At 51.8% G+C, this 17,803-nt stretch overlaps 3 protein-coding genes across 48 annotated transcripts in view; 2 read left to right on the top strand and 1 right to left on the bottom strand.

Moving 5' to 3' along the window:
- The window catches only part of LOC135293611 (uncharacterized), a 39,438-nt gene extending 28,501 nt beyond the window's left edge, over positions 1–10,937 (bottom strand). For 11 of the 46 annotated variants that reach the window (XM_064408006.1, XM_064408004.1, XM_064408005.1 and 8 more), the window contains exons 1-2: positions 1,950–2,160; positions 1,429–1,538 (exon numbers count right to left, since the gene is read on the bottom strand). In XM_064408006.1, the coding sequence (XP_064264076.1) occupies positions 1,429–1,538; positions 1,950–2,160 (321 nt within the window). Of the gene's footprint in view, positions 1–1,428; positions 1,539–1,892; positions 2,161–10,802 lie in introns of those variants that run through there. The other 35 variants (XR_010355692.1, XR_010355706.1, XR_010355710.1 and 32 more) reach the window with 14 other exon arrangements.
- Positions 10,938–12,483: 1,546 nt separating this feature from the next.
- LOC135293608 (uncharacterized) lies at positions 12,484–13,984 on the top strand. The gene is made up of 2 exons (XM_064407999.1): positions 12,484–12,794; positions 13,485–13,984. The coding sequence occupies exons 1-2, from the start codon at positions 12,566–12,568 to the stop codon at positions 13,862–13,864; spliced, it is 609 nt and encodes a 202-aa protein (XP_064264069.1). The 5' UTR covers positions 12,484–12,565; the 3' UTR covers positions 13,865–13,984.
- A 314-nt stretch (positions 13,985–14,298) lies between these two features.
- POU3F3 (POU class 3 homeobox 3) lies at positions 14,299–17,287 on the top strand. Its single transcript, XM_064407998.1, has one exon. It carries the CDS (start codon positions 14,314–14,316, stop codon positions 15,631–15,633), a length of 1,320 nt encoding a protein of 439 aa, XP_064264068.1. The 5' UTR covers positions 14,299–14,313; the 3' UTR covers positions 15,634–17,287.
- Positions 17,288–17,803: the final 516 nt, after the last annotated feature.

The raw sequence follows: 17,803 nt of genomic DNA, 5'->3' as shown, positions 1-17,803 counted from the left end.
AGTTGTTGGCACTATACAAAATTCCATATTCTATTACTATTTTATAAGATTTTTATATCAGTGGCATCTTTTTAGGCATAATTCATAGTCCCATTTAGTTAGTTCTAGAAGGGCAAAATACACACATAGGGATTTTTATGCTGAGATGGGGGTATATGTAGGTGTTTACAGTAAAGTCTGAAACTAAAGTAACTTTTGCAATGTACCAGATACCAACTCCCAGTGAACTATCTTAATGGCTTTTCCTTCATGCATATTTTTTATTTTGGGCAGTTTTTCTCTTCCAGCATGTTTTTTATCACACTCATGTATAAACGTATAGTATGCACACACATATATTTGTGAAAAATAAATTTGTGCGCATACAGAAATACTTGAAAGGCTTCATATGAATATTATGTAACATATACCATCCATGTAATCACTACACTAAAAAAGAAAATTCATTTATAGATAGAAATAAAATATGTGAAAGTTATTAAAGGACCCATAAAGGCCTCAACACAGAGGGATTCTCCATCACATCCAAAGAACCATGGATACAATCTAATCTTTTTATATGTTCATTTATATTTTATACTTTTTACATAAAGTCCACGTGGCCTCATAGCTATTTCCAGAGATGCAGATGAAAGTTACACCTGGATAAACTGAAAACTCTTTAATGAGTAAAGCAGCATCTAATCCTATGAAATGCCTTGCTGGAGTCAAATAATTACTAAGTGCTGGAGCAAGAGTAGCAAACAGCAGTAAAATCACCTGTAAATAGATGTGACGAACTAAAAATACACTTTAGTATTTGTATAGTTGACTTTCTCTGGCTGATTTCTCTCATCAAAATCAAATGTTCAGGAGGCAGAAATTCAACTCCAAGGAACGCAGATTAATACATATATATGAATATATAGTCTGTGACTAAGTTTGCAACATTGTTAATAATGTATGCTCCTTTTCTAATGCCTAGTATTTGCTCCCTCTGCAATTCTAAAAATAAGAAAATTTGATCAACTCTTTTAAGAAATAAATTGCAAAATAACTGATGCAGATCCCTGTCACTTGTGAGCACAATGAAATTATACAAAAAGGAGCAAATGCAGGAGAGGCTCCTCCTCAAAAATAGAAACGAATGCCCTGTTCCTATACAGTCCTCAAATGGCAGGATTTTAAAACATGGATTAGACCTCGAATGCAAATTAACTTCGGAAGGCAGGGAGAGAGGGGAAAAAAAAAATCAGAGACATACCAAGTCAAACACTCCTTTTCCTGCCTATCTCGTCCGCAATGGTAAAATAGGCTAAACAAAACAAGTGCACATCAAGATACAGCCAATTAAGGAACAGAGAGCGGGGCGGGGGGGGAAGAGGGTGGAGAGGAAGGCACCTCACTGAGCACATGGGGAGTGGGAGCGCAGCATCCCACCATACCTACCTTATGAGTGTTCAAAGGAAGACAACTGGGGTAAATTGGAGCCAGCTTTGATTTTTGCCATCCGGTTACACCCGGGATGCGGGGGAGTGGGGTGGGGCAGAAGGGTCGGTCTGGGCGGAGGTAGACGGGTGATAAAAAAAGTGGGGATAAATACTGAGTGAGGGTGCCGAACGCTATGCAAATAGTTGGTCTTTGTTGGGTTTTTTGGGGGGGCGTGGAGGGTGTGAGAAAAGGCGCCGTCAGTGGCGAGGTGAGTGCGTCCCCGCACCGTCCGCACACGCGTGGGGCAGGGCGAGGGGAGCGCCGGCGCGGGGCAGCGCTGCCCACCGAGGGGCGCGGGGCCGGGGGCTGCACCTTCCCGGGACCAGCGGCTGCTCCAGATGGGGAGAGAGGGGGTGCGGACCCCCCTCCTTCCGCCTCCCTAACCCCCCGACCGCTCCCCCCCCCCGTCACGGCTGCCTCACCGCTCCCGGCGGCTCCCCGCTTAGAAATGGAGACCGGCAACTCTCACCAGAGCTCACCCGCATCCCACGGTCCTGAGGAAGGAGTTTGGGGCGGCGGGGGGAAGCGGGCGCGAGGCGTGGGGAGTGGGGGGGGGGGGTGTTTGAGAGTGACGGTGAGGCGAGGAGGAGGAGGAAGGAGGAAGGCTGGGAAGAAGGGGGTGGAGGGAGACGGCTTCTGAAATGGAGCCAGCCCAAACGGGAGACGATGCTGGAACAGGGGCTGCGTCATTTCGGGGCTGGGAGAGGGCTCAGCTCCCCTGTCTGCAGGCTGGGAGGACAGATACCAGCAGGCCAGGGCAGGGTGCGGGGCGCTGTGGGGTCGGGACCACCGCCGCCCGCCCTTCCCCGCAAGCCCCTGGGGCCGGGACGGGGAAGGAAAACCCCACGCTGGGAAAAGGGATAAGCCGCCTTCGGTCTGCCTAGCGATGCCAGAAAGGACAGGGGCAGGGAGAGGAGTACGGAGCTCGTCGGCCACAAAGCAGTAGGCAGGACGGGTCACGAACGGGGCCCGAGGCAGGGCCAGCTCCCGCGGGGGTAACAGGGTCCCGGGACGGCGAGGGTAGGAGGAATGATCGGCATTTATAACGCCGGGGGAGGCTCACAGCCTTTCAAAGAGTTTCAGCTGGGTGAGTGGAAATGCCTTCTGCCCCTTACACATATGGAAGCACAGCGATCTTTGGTGGGGAGGGGGGGCGGGGGAGAGAGAAAGCAATTTTTAATTTTTCTGCTGGACAGTGGATCTCTTTGAGCCTATTGTCGTGTCCTATGGCAGTAATTATAAATAAACTTTCTTTCTGCAGAGAGGAAGTAGCAGAGACTGAGGGTTGAAGCTAGCGAATGGCCAGCTGATCTTTGCTGGCCCATGTCAGCAAGGTGGTGGCCTGGCCCTGTACTGAAAGACTATGGGCACAGTATGCTGCATGTCTGAGACTTAATACCTGGCCTGGGAATACCTTTCAGTCTTTCAATTCTTCCCATCCACTCCAACAGTTTCCTTCTGAAGCTCATCCCCTCAAAAGCTTTCTAAATTCAGCTTCAAATACTCATGTTCACATATTTATTTTTTTTTAATTATTTTCATACCACCCCTGTTGTCCCATGTTTAAAAAGCAAAGCTGCTCAGTGGCTTGAGATCACAGGTGCCATCGTGGAGGTCCATAATGAGTGTCAGTAAAAAGCAAGAGAGAGTTAAGTCCCCAGGCAAGATTATAGCACTGGTACACAACCATGTGCAGCCCTGTCCAAGCCTTCTATAGCACCTGCCACAGCAAAGGTGTTGCATGTAAAGTCTTGGCAGTATTGACCATAGTCATTATTGTTATGTGCATAAATATTTTAGCTTCTTTTATGACTCTGCGCATGTGTGTGGGCAATATATGTGTGCATGCTCATACAAACACATTTATATCTATGTATATATTCAATAGTGATGGGCCTGTTTAACTGAACAGTGATTTCTCTCCTACCGATAGTTGTATAATACACACATAGTGATGATACCTAAGGTGTTTGGGGGTGGGGATGCATAATATCTTATAAATTTGAAGTTTTTATCAGACAGAGCAGATTACTTTAAGCGTTCAATTTCTCAGCGATCCAATTTTATTAGGATTTACTATCATTTGTGCTGCACATCCCTGGGGAAATAATGCTTTGATTAATGTAATCCTGGGCTGGGATCCGCCACATGCCCCTCTCCCAAGAGAAGGGCCCTGTTTGACAAACAAAAATAGAGCAGCAACTATTGCAATCTGCACTCACCTTTCGTAAGCACATAGACCCACACACACACACAGACACAAAATATAACCTTCTCCTCCCCCCAACCCCAAATACAATAGCAGCATCTCAAAACAATGTGCACTTATTCATTTACACACAATGACTCTGATTCAATGTGGGCTGTACAGTCCAGCCCTCAAATGCATAGAGACGGCCCAAAAAGGATTCTGCTCTGTCCCCCGCTGAGAAGCTGAAGCATCTCTGGGAAGCTCAATGCTTCTCTGTGTTTCAGGCCCTCCTTGGGCTCCCAACATTTCTGCCTCTTTGTTTCCCGCTGCAGGGCTTGCCACAAACCGATTTCAAGTCTTCTCCTTCAGACCCAGGGGCTGGAGAAGCTGTCCCTCCGAGGCTCCCTGGCACCTACCGGGGGGACATGTACCTCTCTAAACGGGCCTTGGTAAGTGAATCACAGCCAGGCACTCTGCTCAGCTCACAGGGAGAGTGGGGGGACCCAGAAAACAACGCCAAACAGAAAGACTTGTCACATACGTTTTTAAAGGGGAAAAAAAAGAAGTATTCTTCTGCCTTTGGGGGTTGCTGGGGTTTGAGCAGCTTTGTTCCAGACACCACCACCACCTTCCCCTCCCCATCTCTCCCCCCCCCCCCTTCTGTTTGTGTCAAAGGCTGGCAGGAACAATAGCGTTTAAATAGAAGTAAATATGCCCAGATCAGAGCCCAGCCCCAGAGAAAGGGAAAGCTTTCTTTATATCCCTAGGTGAACTGCCCGTTGTTCCCCCTTTTCCTCTTTCTCCCCTCACGCCCACAAAACAACGCCCATTCCCGGCAGCCCAAATAGCAGTTTAACGTTGAATTTCTTCCTTCCACCTCGCCGGAACAAAGCGGGTCCCACTGTGCCTGAGGAGGACATACAGTGTCACAAAAAAGGCTCTGGCAGCACTCGGGCCACTCTTTTCCAAGTCCGGAGTAATAAATCCAGGAGAAGAAGGAGGGGAGGGATCTACAGTCTGGAGATAAGGAGGGATGCGGTTTGCGCCGGGGTTTTCAATAAGCTGCTGCTCTCTCCTTCGTGTTTACCCACTGACCCCCAATACGGTGACTCAGCGATTACAGAGCACTGGGTGTCTGTGTGTGTAAGAGTGTGAAGGGGAGCGGGGGGATTTCCTCCCCCTTTTCCCTTTCTTTTCTTTCCTGATGAAAAACGTTGCAATTACATTTCTGCATGCTGATCAGAGAGTTCAAATAACAAGCCTTAAACGCGTTATCAGGCTCTTGTTAAAGAGGGAAGAGGGAAGTGAAGGGGGGAACAAATCCAGACGTATGCGCCTGGATGTATGCATACCTATATAGATACATATTTAAATGACAGACTGCTACAAGAAGAGATGGGTTGTTGCTCGGACCGAGTGTCTTCACCCCGGCAGATGAGGAAAGAGCCTCAATTTAAAACACCCAACAAACTACAGAAGAAAGCAAGACGCACAAATCACTCCAGGGAAAAGTTATTTAGACGCAATCTCTAGATTTTCCCAGTGCAAACTGACTTTCCTATCGGGTTTGATCCAGTTTTTCTGCTTCTCTTACCCCTCCCACCCCAGGGGGGGATCCATCCCTATTTCGCGTTTTCCTTCTCAGAAGTGGCTCCTGCCGCCCCGCCCGGCAGGGCGTTTGCCGGGACCTCGGCGTGGCCGCGGCCCGTTCCGCGCCCGCGGAAAGGCCGGCGGGGCGGGGGTCGCCCCCCGGGGACGCGGGGTGGCGGCGGGCTTTCGGTTCCAGCCTCCGCCCCCCACACTGCTACCCCCCTAACTCCTGGCAGGCGGCAAGAAATTGTTTCAGAAGTCCGGTGGTGGGGCTGAATTTAGAGAGGGGAGGAGGGAATAAATGCAAGGAGATGATGAATAACTTTAACTTTTGACTGTAGGAGTCATGATGGAGTTGAGCGAAGCTGCGGGGAAATATGTCATTTAATCCCAGGGCTACTGAAGTCCCTTTTATCAAACGTCGTGATGCTGGAATTACACTGCTGTGAATGCGACTGAGTACTTAAAAGTATCCAACATCAGGCAAATGTATAGATTGGAGGAATGGGTGTAAAATGAAGGCACGTACAAACTAATCACACGACCGTGAAAACCCCAAGCGGATTAGATAAATATAAATAGATGTGCATTAAAAAAAAAAAAAAAAAAAAAAAAAAAGGCAACATAAAACTCTAGCTGCTGTATTCACACAAGGAGAACAGACAGCGTGTGCATGTTTGTGTGCAATGCCAAAAAGAGCAGCCTTAAGGTTGACCTACTGCAATCTGCACTGAGCTCCTCAGACAATAGACAAGTTCAAATGTCAAAAAATCTAATAATAATAACCAGAGCTGCCAAACTGCACGAACTGTTTTCTGGTGTATCACAATTATTCACCCTCATATTCACTAAAAGACTTCCAGTCCTTATGCGTGTAAAAGAAAATCTATGTAATGCATATGGATTTTTTTTTTATCACATGTGAAACGCCATTGAGATGGCAAGCACGCAAATCGGAATGATATCATGTCTAATAAAAGCAGGGCTAAGGTTTTCACAGTCTCTTTTAAAAGACTCCAACTTGTAAATCCCCTTTTAATGTCGCTACATGCACAATTATTCTTATTAATAAAAATCTACATGTTCAAGGGTCTGGATTGAAAGTATGTATCCCTCTGATTTTAACATCGGTGGGAGCATTAGGTTTCCATCATATGTAATGTGTCTACGTTGGGCTCAAGTCAACAGATAGATTGTTCCATTCATTTGGCAACTCTCATTACAGTCCGTGTGAGGTGAACCCTGAGCAAGACACGTTGGGTAATATCAAAATTATGCAGCCGGGAAATAAAGGAATCTTGCTTTGCATGTGCAGTTCTGTATTATTGTTCTAATTTATTACAGAACCCGAAATGCTTTGTTATGCTCAAAACAATAAATAAGGTTCCGAGTGAAGCCTTCAGAATAAAAGGTATGGATAAATGATCCGCCTGCCTATTGTGTTTATCGTTATTATCGTCAGCCTTTAAAAGTAATCTGTGTATTTTCCTATTTTCTCCAGATTGGTTAGTGTAATATCCCTAGTGCAGCTATCAACGTGGTCATAAGAACTATGAACTACACTATGGGTAAGCTTGAAAAACCCAGAGCAGATCGCATTAGCCAAGAACGCTACATATCTGGAAGCCAGTCAACTTCACGTTTGCAGCTGACTGCTGTATTATGCACGAATGTGTTTTACATATAGCAGACTGTATACGGAATATGTCTTTATGTTTAACATTTTAATTTGTAAATGCTAATTAGGCAGTTGGTCTCCACGGTTATATTAGTACATACCTAATCATTTCCCACTATAAGTAAATGAATACTAAATACGGTAAACACTTTCTTTTCACTATTTCCACGACAGTATCTCTTCGACATCCATTTTCCAAAGGCGTCCATTAGGACTAAATAGGCATTTATTTTAAAAAGGAGGAGGGAAAACATGTACTCTGTAGCACTCTTACAAATGGGGTGCCACAATTGGGCAGGCATGGAGCCGGCAATCCTGGCCGGACCGGACTCTTCCAAAGGCAGCCAGAAAAGTTTACTTTTGCTGAATTAACTTGTTGCTCGTTTTAGCGTTAGTTTTCGCTTCGCTTTCCGTACCTAGTCGCCTGCTGCTGCTAACTGGCGCAGGCACAGAGCAGAGGAGCTGCGCTTCTAAATCCTGTTTTATTTAAAATATAACGCAGGTTACGCTTGGAGGATTGGGGGAAGGGGGGGCAGAGGAAAGCTGGGAGAAGTCCGCTCAATCCCGACCCCGGGATGGTGAACTTTGCTGGGGTCTTTCAACTCCAAAACCCGCCCGCTTCACAGGCAAGGAAAATGTTCACCAAACTGCACATCTCAGGCAAGCGACCACGTTTCTGAGGAGAACTGCGCTCTGGAAATGTGTTTTACTAGTCTGGAATATTCCTAGCGCTCATTGCGCCAAACGCGGTAGGTGGAAAGTTTTGTTCATGTAAATATCTCAACCATTTTACCTCACGGTCAATACACACAGGGACTTGACTCCGTTTTCCAAATGAAGACCCACGAACACTTTAAATGAAAAGTGTAATTTCTTGTAGGTCGTTTTCTGTCTTTGATTACTTCTCTCTCTTTCTCTCTCTCTCTCTCTCCTTTTTTTTTTTTTTTTTTTTTTTTTTTATGCATGTGTTAGGCTTTTAGGCGGGGTATTCATCTTGCCAGGTTCTATCATATTTATGGGCTGTGTGATTTCCAGGGTTCCAATTGGTCTTTCCTTTATGGAGGCAAGAAATAAAACTTTCCTTGTAGCACGGAAACTGCTGGGGCTCCAGCACGGGGGAACAAAGTGGCTCCAAGCTCCCGCCCCGTGGGCACCGCTCCCCACCCGTCCCGGGAGGACGCAGGTGCGTTGCAGGATGCTCAGGATGCTGCAGCCACGCGGGTCCGCCCGTGCCCTGTGTCCTGCCAGCGGACGAGGGCGCGGGGGTGAGAAGCAGCCGCGTTTGCCCAGGAATTCCACCCAAAAAAACCAAAAAAAAAACCCAAAAAACAAAACAACCCCCCCACTAAAAAAACCCCGAAAACTAAAAGCCACCAACTAAATTTCTAGGTTCTGTCCCCTGTTGCAATCACTTAGCGGGGGAAGCAGAGAAAAGGAGTAAGGGGCTGAGAGGCTGAGAGCAGGCGCGCTCGGGAAGGGACAGAGAGCCGGGCTGCGTGGGGCTCAGCTGCGCTCGCTGTCGATGCTGTGTTTAGTTGAGGTTAATCTGCCAGGGTCCCGGACGGCGAAAACTTGTGCCGGGAGCGCGGCCGGTGCGGGCAGGGCGGGAGGCGGGGGGAGTGCGGCGCTGCCTCTGCCGCTGGCTCCGCGCACAGATAAGGCTGAAGGGAGCGGGGGGAGGAGTGGCCAGCTTGGGGGGGGGGGAAGGAGGGAAAAATGAAAGGAAAAAAAAAAAGGAAAGAAAGCAAAAGAAAAGTAGCCACTTTTCCAGGTTTAATACAGCGATTAAATATTAAATAATGTAAAAAAAAAAAAAAAGAAAAGAAAAAAAAAAAGAGTCCTTTTATTGCATCTCCAGAGGCTTAAGCGCCTTATTTGGACAGAAAGAAAACCACAAAAAGCCCCGCGTGGCACCCCGGTTGCCCCGAGCTGCGGTGCCCGTGCCTGTGTTTAATTACCGCTCTCACTCCCTTGCAGGCCTCGGCTCCGTTGGAGGCACCGCACCGCCTGGGACACTTTCGGGCCGCCCCTGAACCGGCAGCCCCCGCTGCCGTCCCCACGCCCGCGGGCCCCGGGAGTTGCGGGGCGCTGTCCCGGCGGCGGGGAGCGCCGGTGTGCGGGCAGTGCCGGCTGCGGCGGCGGCGGGGCCGGGGCCGGGCCCTCAGCCCCCGCCGCCCTCAGCCCCGCCGCCCTCGGCCCCGCCGCCCTCGGCCCCGCCGCCCTCGGCCCCGCCGCCCTCGGCCCCGCCGCGCGCGGGGAGGGGGCGTCGCGGGGCGCCCCCTGGCGGCCGGCCGGCGCCAGGCGGAGCGCGCCCAAAGTTGATTTTGCTCGGCAAGCTGTATCGTATAAAATTAACGACAGCCAATAAAATTAGCTTACATGTTTCAACCGTAAAAGTCCAAAACAAAATAAAGCTAGTTTTAGTGAAGCTAAGGAGCTCTGCTTTGGCCCCGTTCGCTCTGGCTTGAACTGGGGTCCTTTTATCTAAAGCCCAGTGCACAAACATATAGCTTAATGTGACTAGTGTTCTTCCTTTTATTTCTTTCTCTATGGCAACCAATATGTTCTGCTCAGAAATGTTCCCCCATCAAGGAAACAAATGATCTTGAGGGAGCAGCTCTATACGGCATCTGTTCCGATGGAGCACACAGAGTTAACCCCAGTCAAAAGAGACGCTGGGCACGTCAACAAGAAGTGGAAAATGAGCGATTCTTCTCCCCCCCAAATTGAAACCTATACCTCCGTAGTTTTACAAGCCATTTTATTGATTTGGCTATCGACCGTTTCCAAAGAAGTAACTAATTCTAGGAAATTACAATGATCACCAGCTATTGTGTATCCAAAAGAGCAGCAACAGAGGGGGCAAAGAAAAAAAAATGCAAAAAACCAGGGTAAAATTAAAATAAATTAAAGTCACATAATGGTATATTTAAGGTTCGGTAAAGTTTTCAGGAGCGGTATCTGGCCTGTTAATTTAATCCTACATTATTTATCACATTATTTATCACACTGACCCAAACGCTGCAGAAGAGTTTCAGATCATTAGACTACACCTCGCAATTGGATGGGATTCGGGGAAAGCGGAGAGACAGGCAAGATTGTCAAGAGAGAGAAACAAAGTGAAATCTGGTCTGTAATCCTCCAGCCCCAATCTCCTTGGAGAATAAAATGAAGGGATGTCCTGGTTAGTTTTGATTGATTATACTCTTTCTGATGGACTTTCACTACAGAGCTCTAGATGTTGTGCTTAACCGTCTGTTCCCTAGTTACAGCATTAACCCTGTGCGTGCACCGCCGCTCCGCACCTTCCCGCGCCTCCCCCGCGCCCGTCCCTTCTCCGGCAGGTGCTCGGGTCACCCGCGCCCGGCTCGGCTCGGCTCGGCCCGGCCCGGCCCGGCCCCGGCCCCTCTCCCGCCCGCTGCACCGGCCGGGCCCCCTCCCCGCCCGCCGGGAGACCCCCCCGCCCCCCTCCAAGCAGCGTTTGAAAACAGCCTCGCCTCCCCTTCACAAATCTGTAATATTTTCGAGAGTTTTCCTCGCCACCCCACCCCCCCCGCCCCGGCCCAGCCTCCCCGAGTCTTGGTGTTACAATAATTAACAGTGCCCAGAAAAGTGAAGTAGTAACCAGAAAGACTCCAGCGCTTTGCTGCCTTGAGCTTTGGAATGAATCCATGCTTTTTATGTAATATTTCACTAAGGTGCTTTTTGTTGCTGGTGGGATTTTTTTTCCCTTTCTCTTTCCCTTTTTTTCCCAGCCTGTTTCCTTCAAGGCAGTTGCCATGGGTTTCCCTGTCTTGTCCGAAGCTTTTGAAAATACATATCCAGAAGACTTTAAAGAAAACAAAAGTAGATAAAAAAATGTAAAACACTTACCGATCAAACTCCCAGGATTTAGAGAATTTTTTTTAATTTTTGATTTTAATAAGGTGACAGGGGGAAAAAAGCATGTTCTCAACTCCAGCGAAACGATCCATGTTAAGATTTTCCTTTGCACTGACTCCACTAAGCCCCGCTCTCCACTAGTCTATTATTTTCACCAAAATATATGAAAATTTATGCAAATGAAAATCAGCACTAACTGTTCTCCCCTTGTTATACTTTGGATTTTTTTCCAGACAAAACAATCTCACTCTGCAAGGGAGGGGGTGGGAAGAGTTGGGGAACGAAGTTGGTTGTTTGTTTTTTGTTGGGATATTTTTTTAAAATAAAAGACCATACTCCAGCTTGAGCTTTTTTTGTTGTTGTCGCTGTTATGAGGGTGTACGGTGGTTTGGGGTTTTTTTCTTTATTTTTGGGGGATTTCTCCACCCCCCCACACACACCTTCCTTTTTTATTAAGAAAGTAGATCTGTTTGCAGAGGCGCTATCACGTTTCATCAGGCCACCTGAGACGGCTTTTGAAAGCGTGTACTGTGAAATTCATAGCAGTAATTTAGACAAAATCCTCACTGTATATTAATGAAAGACGGCCCCATGGCACCGTTCCTATCCTCCCCATTCAGTGTAAACAAAACCACGAGACTCACTCGGTTTTTGAGCCTGATCCAAGCAAAATCGGCTGGAAAGGAAAACATGGGGTTCTGGCACTGACTATTCAAACGTCTGCACCTGGAGATCTCAGATTTATTCAATGAAATCTGTGTTGGATCTTTTATATATATAAAAAAAGAAACCTTTGGAGGACGCATGGGAACAAATATATATACCTATATATATATGCATATATATATATATATATACACACACACATATATATATATATGTACACATATATATACATATATATATATATTTATAATGATTATGTTTGGTGTTTAGTTATCACCGCCCTTAAGATCCGTACGCTTCCCTTGAATGGTTTTTCTAACCCGACCTGCCGTGGCGTTTCGTGCCGTGCCAGCCGGGGGCTGGAGGGACCCCGAGCCCCGGCTGCCGAGCGCGGCGGGAGCGGGACGGCGCGGAGGGCGCTGCCGGCGGTGCGCGGCTCACCGCCTCCCGGGGCCGGGTTATTCGGCGTGCGGAGGAGGTTTCGGGGCGGGCAGGGCCAGGCGGGGGACGACGCTGCCCGTTCCCGTGCCCGCACCGCGCGTTTCCCTCGGCGGCCCCCGCCACCCCGGGAGCGCGCGTGGGACGGCGCTGCGCGGCCAGGCGGTCACTGGCAGCGCCGTGTCCCCTGCGTGTCCGAGCGGTGTTATTGCACCGGCAGTCCCCGAGGAGCGTTCAATTTGCCCTTGTTTTTGTTGCCACTTTCTCTTTCTCCGTGGTTCACTGAGGTTGCCTGCGCGCAGTGTTTCCGCTCGGTCGCATCTCTCCCCCGCGCCCCCCGCCTTCCCCCGCCCCCCTTAACTCTTTCCGCTGGACGAGAAATAATACAGCGTTTCATGCCGCGGGGCTGGCTCCCTGCGAGTAGACCGCAGCGCGCAGGGCAAGCCCGGACGCCGGCTCCCCTCGCCACCTCCCCCGCCGACGGGGCGGCCCTTCTCCGCCGCTGCCGGGCCAGCCCCCCGGCGTGACGGCTGCGGACGGGCTGCCGGGGTCCGGGGCGCACCCCGGGGTGCGGGGGCGGACAAAGGGAGGAGGGGGCGGGCGGGGGGCGGGCGCCTCCGGGGCTGAGCGCGGGGGGGGCGCAGCTCCGAATGCCGGTACGGGCACTGCCGGCGGGAGAGAAGCGGGTGCGTGTGCCCGGTGGCGACACCTTCGCACAAACGCCTTTCCGAATCCAGCCCGGCGCTGGCGCCGTTGTTATTGCAGTTATTACTGTTGGTATTAATTATTACCGGCCGCGCTCGCCCCTGCCCGAGCGGCGACGGCGGGAGAGCTCCGAGGTGCGTGTGTCCGCCGGGCAGGAAGAGTTAAGAGGCGGAGGTAGGGAGGGATGGAGGGAGGAGGAAGGAGGAAGGGGAGAGGGAGGAGGGATAGAGGCAAGGGGGGGGGCAACTTCCATCTCCGACGCCACTTCGCCTAAATTAAAAAGCAGCCAATCGGAACGGCCGGAAGGGGGGCCGCGCGGCCGGCGGCGCGCTGTCCGTCACGGGGCGCGCAGCCAATCGGCGGGGGCGGCGGCGGCCGCTTCCTCGCGGCGGGGCCGGGCGCGGGCGGCGGCGGCGGCGGCGGGAGGAGGGAGGGAGGAGAGAGAGGGAGGGACTGACGGACGGACGGACGGACTGGAGGGGGGAGGGCGCAGGGAGGAGGGAGGGCGCGGGCACGGCCCGGGAGAGGGAGGCGGGGAGAGGCGAGCGGCGGGACTCCGGCACCGCCAGTGCGCGCTGCCAGCCCGGCAGCCAACTTCCCCGCTGGAGTTAGTGTATAAAGGATACCATATATGCACACACACATACACACACCTCTCCACCAAGGCGCTCCTCCTCCGCCTCCTCCCTCGACCAACTGCTGGAATTAAAATAAAAAGCAAAACAAACACAACCAAAAAAAAAAAAAAAGACAACAAACCAAGCGAGAGAGAGAGCGGGAGAGGGAAAGAAACAATTCGCGAGGTAACGAGAAAATTCAACTTTTTACATTTCTTTTTACTTTTTTTTTTCCGACCGCCAAAAGGAAAGGTAGAGAGAAAAAAATGTCTTATCCAGAGCGTGACTCTAGCAAGAAGGCTCCGGCAGGACTCTTGTTTCAAAGGGGACAAAGTGCTTCAGCAACAGCACAACTTTGAGAAATGCATCATCACCACCATCACCACCATCATCATCACAGGAAGTTTTCTTAGGACACCAACAAAACTTGCAATTAACAGAGCAAAAGGAGATCGAGGAACCGAGGAGAGAAAGACAGAGAGAGAGGCAGAAAAAAAGGAAAATATATCCACACACAAAGCCTTAAAGGAAGAAGAAAAGGAAAAGTTTCACTCTGAGAGGGGAAGGCTGAGAGGAGGAGATGTACTCCTAGGGGAGCGGAGGGGAGAAGGCACGGGGGCTTTTTGATCCCCCCCCCCTTTTTTTCGCTTTTTAGCCTTTGTTTGGTTTCCTCCCTGCGAGCAGCAAACCCGGGCGAGAAGAAGGCGGAGGAAAACTACATGTACAGCTAAATATTTCTCTTTTTTTTGGAAAAAGAAAAAAAGAAAGGCTAAAAAAATATAAAAGGCGAAGCGAGAGCCGGCGACCGCACCGAGCGCGCCGCGGAGCGGAGGCAGGACGGCCGGCGGACGGGCGGAGGAGAGCGCGCAGCGGAGCGCTAGCAGGTGAACCCCGCGCCCCGGCGCCCCGGCGAGGCTGGGAAGGCGGCGGCGGCGGCGGCGGCGCGGGCGGCGGCCCCGGCAGCGGCCCCGGCAGCGCCGGGCAAGGGCGCTCGCGGCGGGCGCCCGGCAGCCGGCGGCGGCGGCGCAGCGGCGTCTGCGGCGCGGCGGGGGCGAGCGGCGGGCGGCGGGCGCGGGATGGCCGCGGCCACCTCTAACCCCTACCTCCCCGGCAACGGCATCCTGGCGGCCGGCTCCATCGTCCACGCGGACTCGGGCGGCGGCGGCGGCGGCGGCGGCGGCGGCATGCAGCCGGGGAGCGTGGCCGTCACCTCGGTGGCGGGCGGCTACCGCGGCGACCCGGCGGCCAAGATGGTCCAGAGCGACTTCATGCCGGGCGCCATGGCCGCCAGCAACGGCGGCCATATGCTGAGCCATGCCCACCAGTGGGTGACAGCCCTGCCCCACGCCGCCGCCGCCGCCGCCGCCGCCGCCGCCGCTGCCGCCGAAGCGGGCTCGCCCTGGTCCGGCAGCCCCGTGGGCATGACGGGCAGCCCCCAGCAGCCGCCGCCGCCGCCCGACGTCAAGGGCAGCGGCGGACGCGACGACCTGCACTCGGGCGCGGCGCTGCACCACCGGCCGCCCCACCTGGGCCCCCCGCACCAGGGGCACCCGGCGGCCTGGGGGGCGGCGGCGGCCGCCCACCTACCCTCCATGGCCGGCGGGCAGCAGCAGCAGCAGTCGCTCCTCTACTCGCAGCCCGGGGGTTTCACGGTGAACGGCATGTTGAGCCCCCCCCCCGGCGGTCAGAGCCTGGTGCACCCGGGGCTCGTGCGCGGCGAGACGCCGGAGCTGGGCGAGCACCCCGGGCATCACCACCACCACCACCACCAGCACCCCGGGCACCACCCGCCGCACCACGGCGGCGTCAACAGCCACGACCCGCACTCGGACGAGGACACGCCGACCTCCGACGACCTGGAGCAGTTCGCCAAGCAGTTCAAGCAGCGGCGGATTAAGCTGGGCTTCACCCAGGCCGACGTGGGGCTGGCGCTGGGCACCCTCTACGGCAACGTCTTCTCGCAGACCACCATCTGCCGCTTCGAGGCCCTGCAGCTCAGCTTCAAGAACATGTGCAAGCTGAAGCCTTTGTTGAACAAGTGGCTGGAGGAAGCCGACTCTTCCACGGGCAGTCCCACCAGCATCGACAAGATCGCCGCCCAGGGCAGGAAGAGGAAGAAGCGGACCTCCATCGAGGTGAGTGTCAAGGGGGCCTTGGAGAGCCACTTTCTGAAATGCCCCAAGCCCTCCGCCCAGGAGATTACGAACCTAGCGGACAGCCTGCAGCTGGAGAAGGAGGTGGTCAGGGTTTGGTTTTGCAATCGGAGGCAGAAAGAGAAACGGATGACCCCCCCGGGGATCCAGCAGCAGACCCCCGACGATGTCTACTCGCAGGTCGGCACCGTCAACTCCGACACGCCGCCCCCTCACCACGGACTGCAGACCAGCGTGCAGTGAGGGGCACCGCGGGCGGGCCGGGCAGCGCGGGGGCAGCGCGGGCCAGGCCGGGCCGGGCACCGCCGCCGGCACCGCCACCGGCTCCGGCACCGCCGCGCACAGCCGCACGCTCACAGACACACACGCGCGCACACACACACACACACACACGATCCAGGCTCGTTCAGACTGCTTGTGTTTATATATATATGGATATATGCGTGCATCTATATATATATAAGATCGATACCAATAGGGAGCGGTGGAGAAGGTCGATCCGAGCGAGAGCGTTTAGACCGTGTTGGGAAAACGGGGTGGAGATGCATAATGCACCAAAACTGCAGATGTGCCGGGGGGTTGGTTGGTTGGTTGTGGGGAAAGGGCTTGGGGGGTGGGCTCGGGCTTTTTTGATTTTATTTTTGTTTTTATTTTTCTCCAAATTACCCCCTTCTCGCAGTAAGGAACACCACTGTCTGCGCTTCTTCTCTCCCCTCCTCCTCTCCCCCCCACCCCCCGCACTCTTCCCCCCATCCCCAAAAGGGCTCTCTTCTATGAATCACAGAAACTTTTTTTCCTCCCTTCTCTCTCCCTCTTTTTAATTTTTTTTTTTCAATGGGAGCAGTCAAAAAAAGGGAAGCAGGAGAAAAATAATCTGGTTAATCAGAGGGTGCCTGCTGCATTCCGGCACCCTGTTTTTCTTGGCCAAAACGTAGAATTTTGGTGCAAGGCAGATATCCACTCTGAAAACATATATAGCTATATATCTATATATTCTGCAAAATGAAAGGGTCCACTTTTTCCAGGAAAAAAAAATATGCACACAGCACTAAAAACAAGCAGGCTGAATAGGGAAGCAAATACATATATATATATTTATCTATATATATAGGTATAGCTATAGAACAAAAATATGGAAATAAATGCCCGCACGCGGAGAAAACTGACCCTGAGGAGAAAGGGGGGAGGGACAGACGCCAGGGGGAGGGTGAGAGAAGGAGAGGTTGTTGGTCCCTAAAGTTCGAGCTCTGTAGAAGGACTTTGCATGAATTAAAGGAACCAGGGAAAGAAAGGGAAATAATTTAGGGCTGTCAAAGTCCTGCTCCTGACGGCTGCCAATCATCATGGAAGAGTCATAAAAAATCCACTGCTAATATTTTTTTTATTAATATTTTTATTTTTTATTTCTGGACTGATTCAGATAAAGGGATTTAGAAGGACTGAGCATCTGCAGCTGCACTTATCTGAACTTCTCCTCTCCTAAATCCGTTGCCAACTTTGATTGAATGGGTGCTGTGGATGTGATTATATAATACTGCCATTTCCAAGCAGTGTTTTTGGTAGGTTTTAATAAACAGACTTTTCAAAAAGACGGCAATATAGAATTGTTAGATCCGTTGTTGATCTAAAAAAAAAAATTTGCTTTATATTTTCATTAAATGACTTCTTTTAATATTTTATTCAGAATACCTATGAACTGCTGCAAAACGGTAATTTATTTTTTCCCCAGATCTTGTATTACGTGTTTTTTTCAGACGAGCACAAATCAAAATGAAATGAAAATATGGACAGTTGTTAGGTAATAAGGGTATCTTTTGATGTGATAATTTGATTGTAATTTAATTTGAGTAGTGATTCCGTAAGAGCTGATTGAGAAAATAAATTTGTTAGAATGAAATAGTCTGTGTCTGATGCATAAACACTGTGTCGAAAAACAAACAAACAAACAAAAAAAGTTTTCTGAAGGGACATACTGCCAAAGTGAGCGAGATGCCGAGGGTCCTGCCTGCCTGCACGGCCCGTGCTCCCGGCAGTGCCCCCGCCTCGCCCTCGCTGCTGCTCGCCCGGCGCGGGGCTCTCCCCTGCCCGCCTCTCCGCCGAGCCCGTGTCCGCGCTCCCTTCCATCAGCCCCGGGGGCCCTGTGTCACCGGGAAGCAGGGCCGGATCAGAGCTCACCGCATGCCGCCTTCTCCCCGAGAGGGCTGCGGTGCCTCGGTTTGGGCTGGCACTCGGGCGCGGGCGGTACCTGAGCGCGTCCTCAGGTCCCGCGCGGCCGCTGCTGAGAGGGATGTTTCCAAAAGTTCAGTCTTGTTTCCTCTCTTTCCAAACTGAGGCTAGACGGGGGGGAGGTGCGGGGGGGGGGGGGGGGAGGGGGCAAAGAGGGAGAAGGGGGGGCTGACCTATAATTTATTTT

This window comes from Passer domesticus, chromosome 2, assembly GCF_036417665.1.
Source record: "Passer domesticus isolate bPasDom1 chromosome 2, bPasDom1.hap1, whole genome shotgun sequence".
Classification (NCBI taxonomy): Eukaryota; Metazoa; Chordata; class Aves; order Passeriformes; family Passeridae; genus Passer; species Passer domesticus.
Note: the sequence above shows the minus strand (reverse complement) of the source record. Positions and strands in the feature narration are given on the sequence as shown.

Coding starts and splice junctions, on each gene's coding strand:
- LOC135293608 (XM_064407999.1), top strand. CDS start 12,566: ATGCCGGTACGGGCACTGCCGGCGGGAGAGAAGCGGGTGCGTGTGCCC. Junction 12,795..13,484: donor GGAAGAGTTAAGAGGCGGAG/GTAGGGAGGGAT, acceptor GACCGCCAAAAG/GAAAGGTAGAGAGAAAAAAA.
- POU3F3 (XM_064407998.1), top strand. CDS start 14,314: ATGGCCGCGGCCACCTCTAACCCCTACCTCCCCGGCAACGGCATCCTG.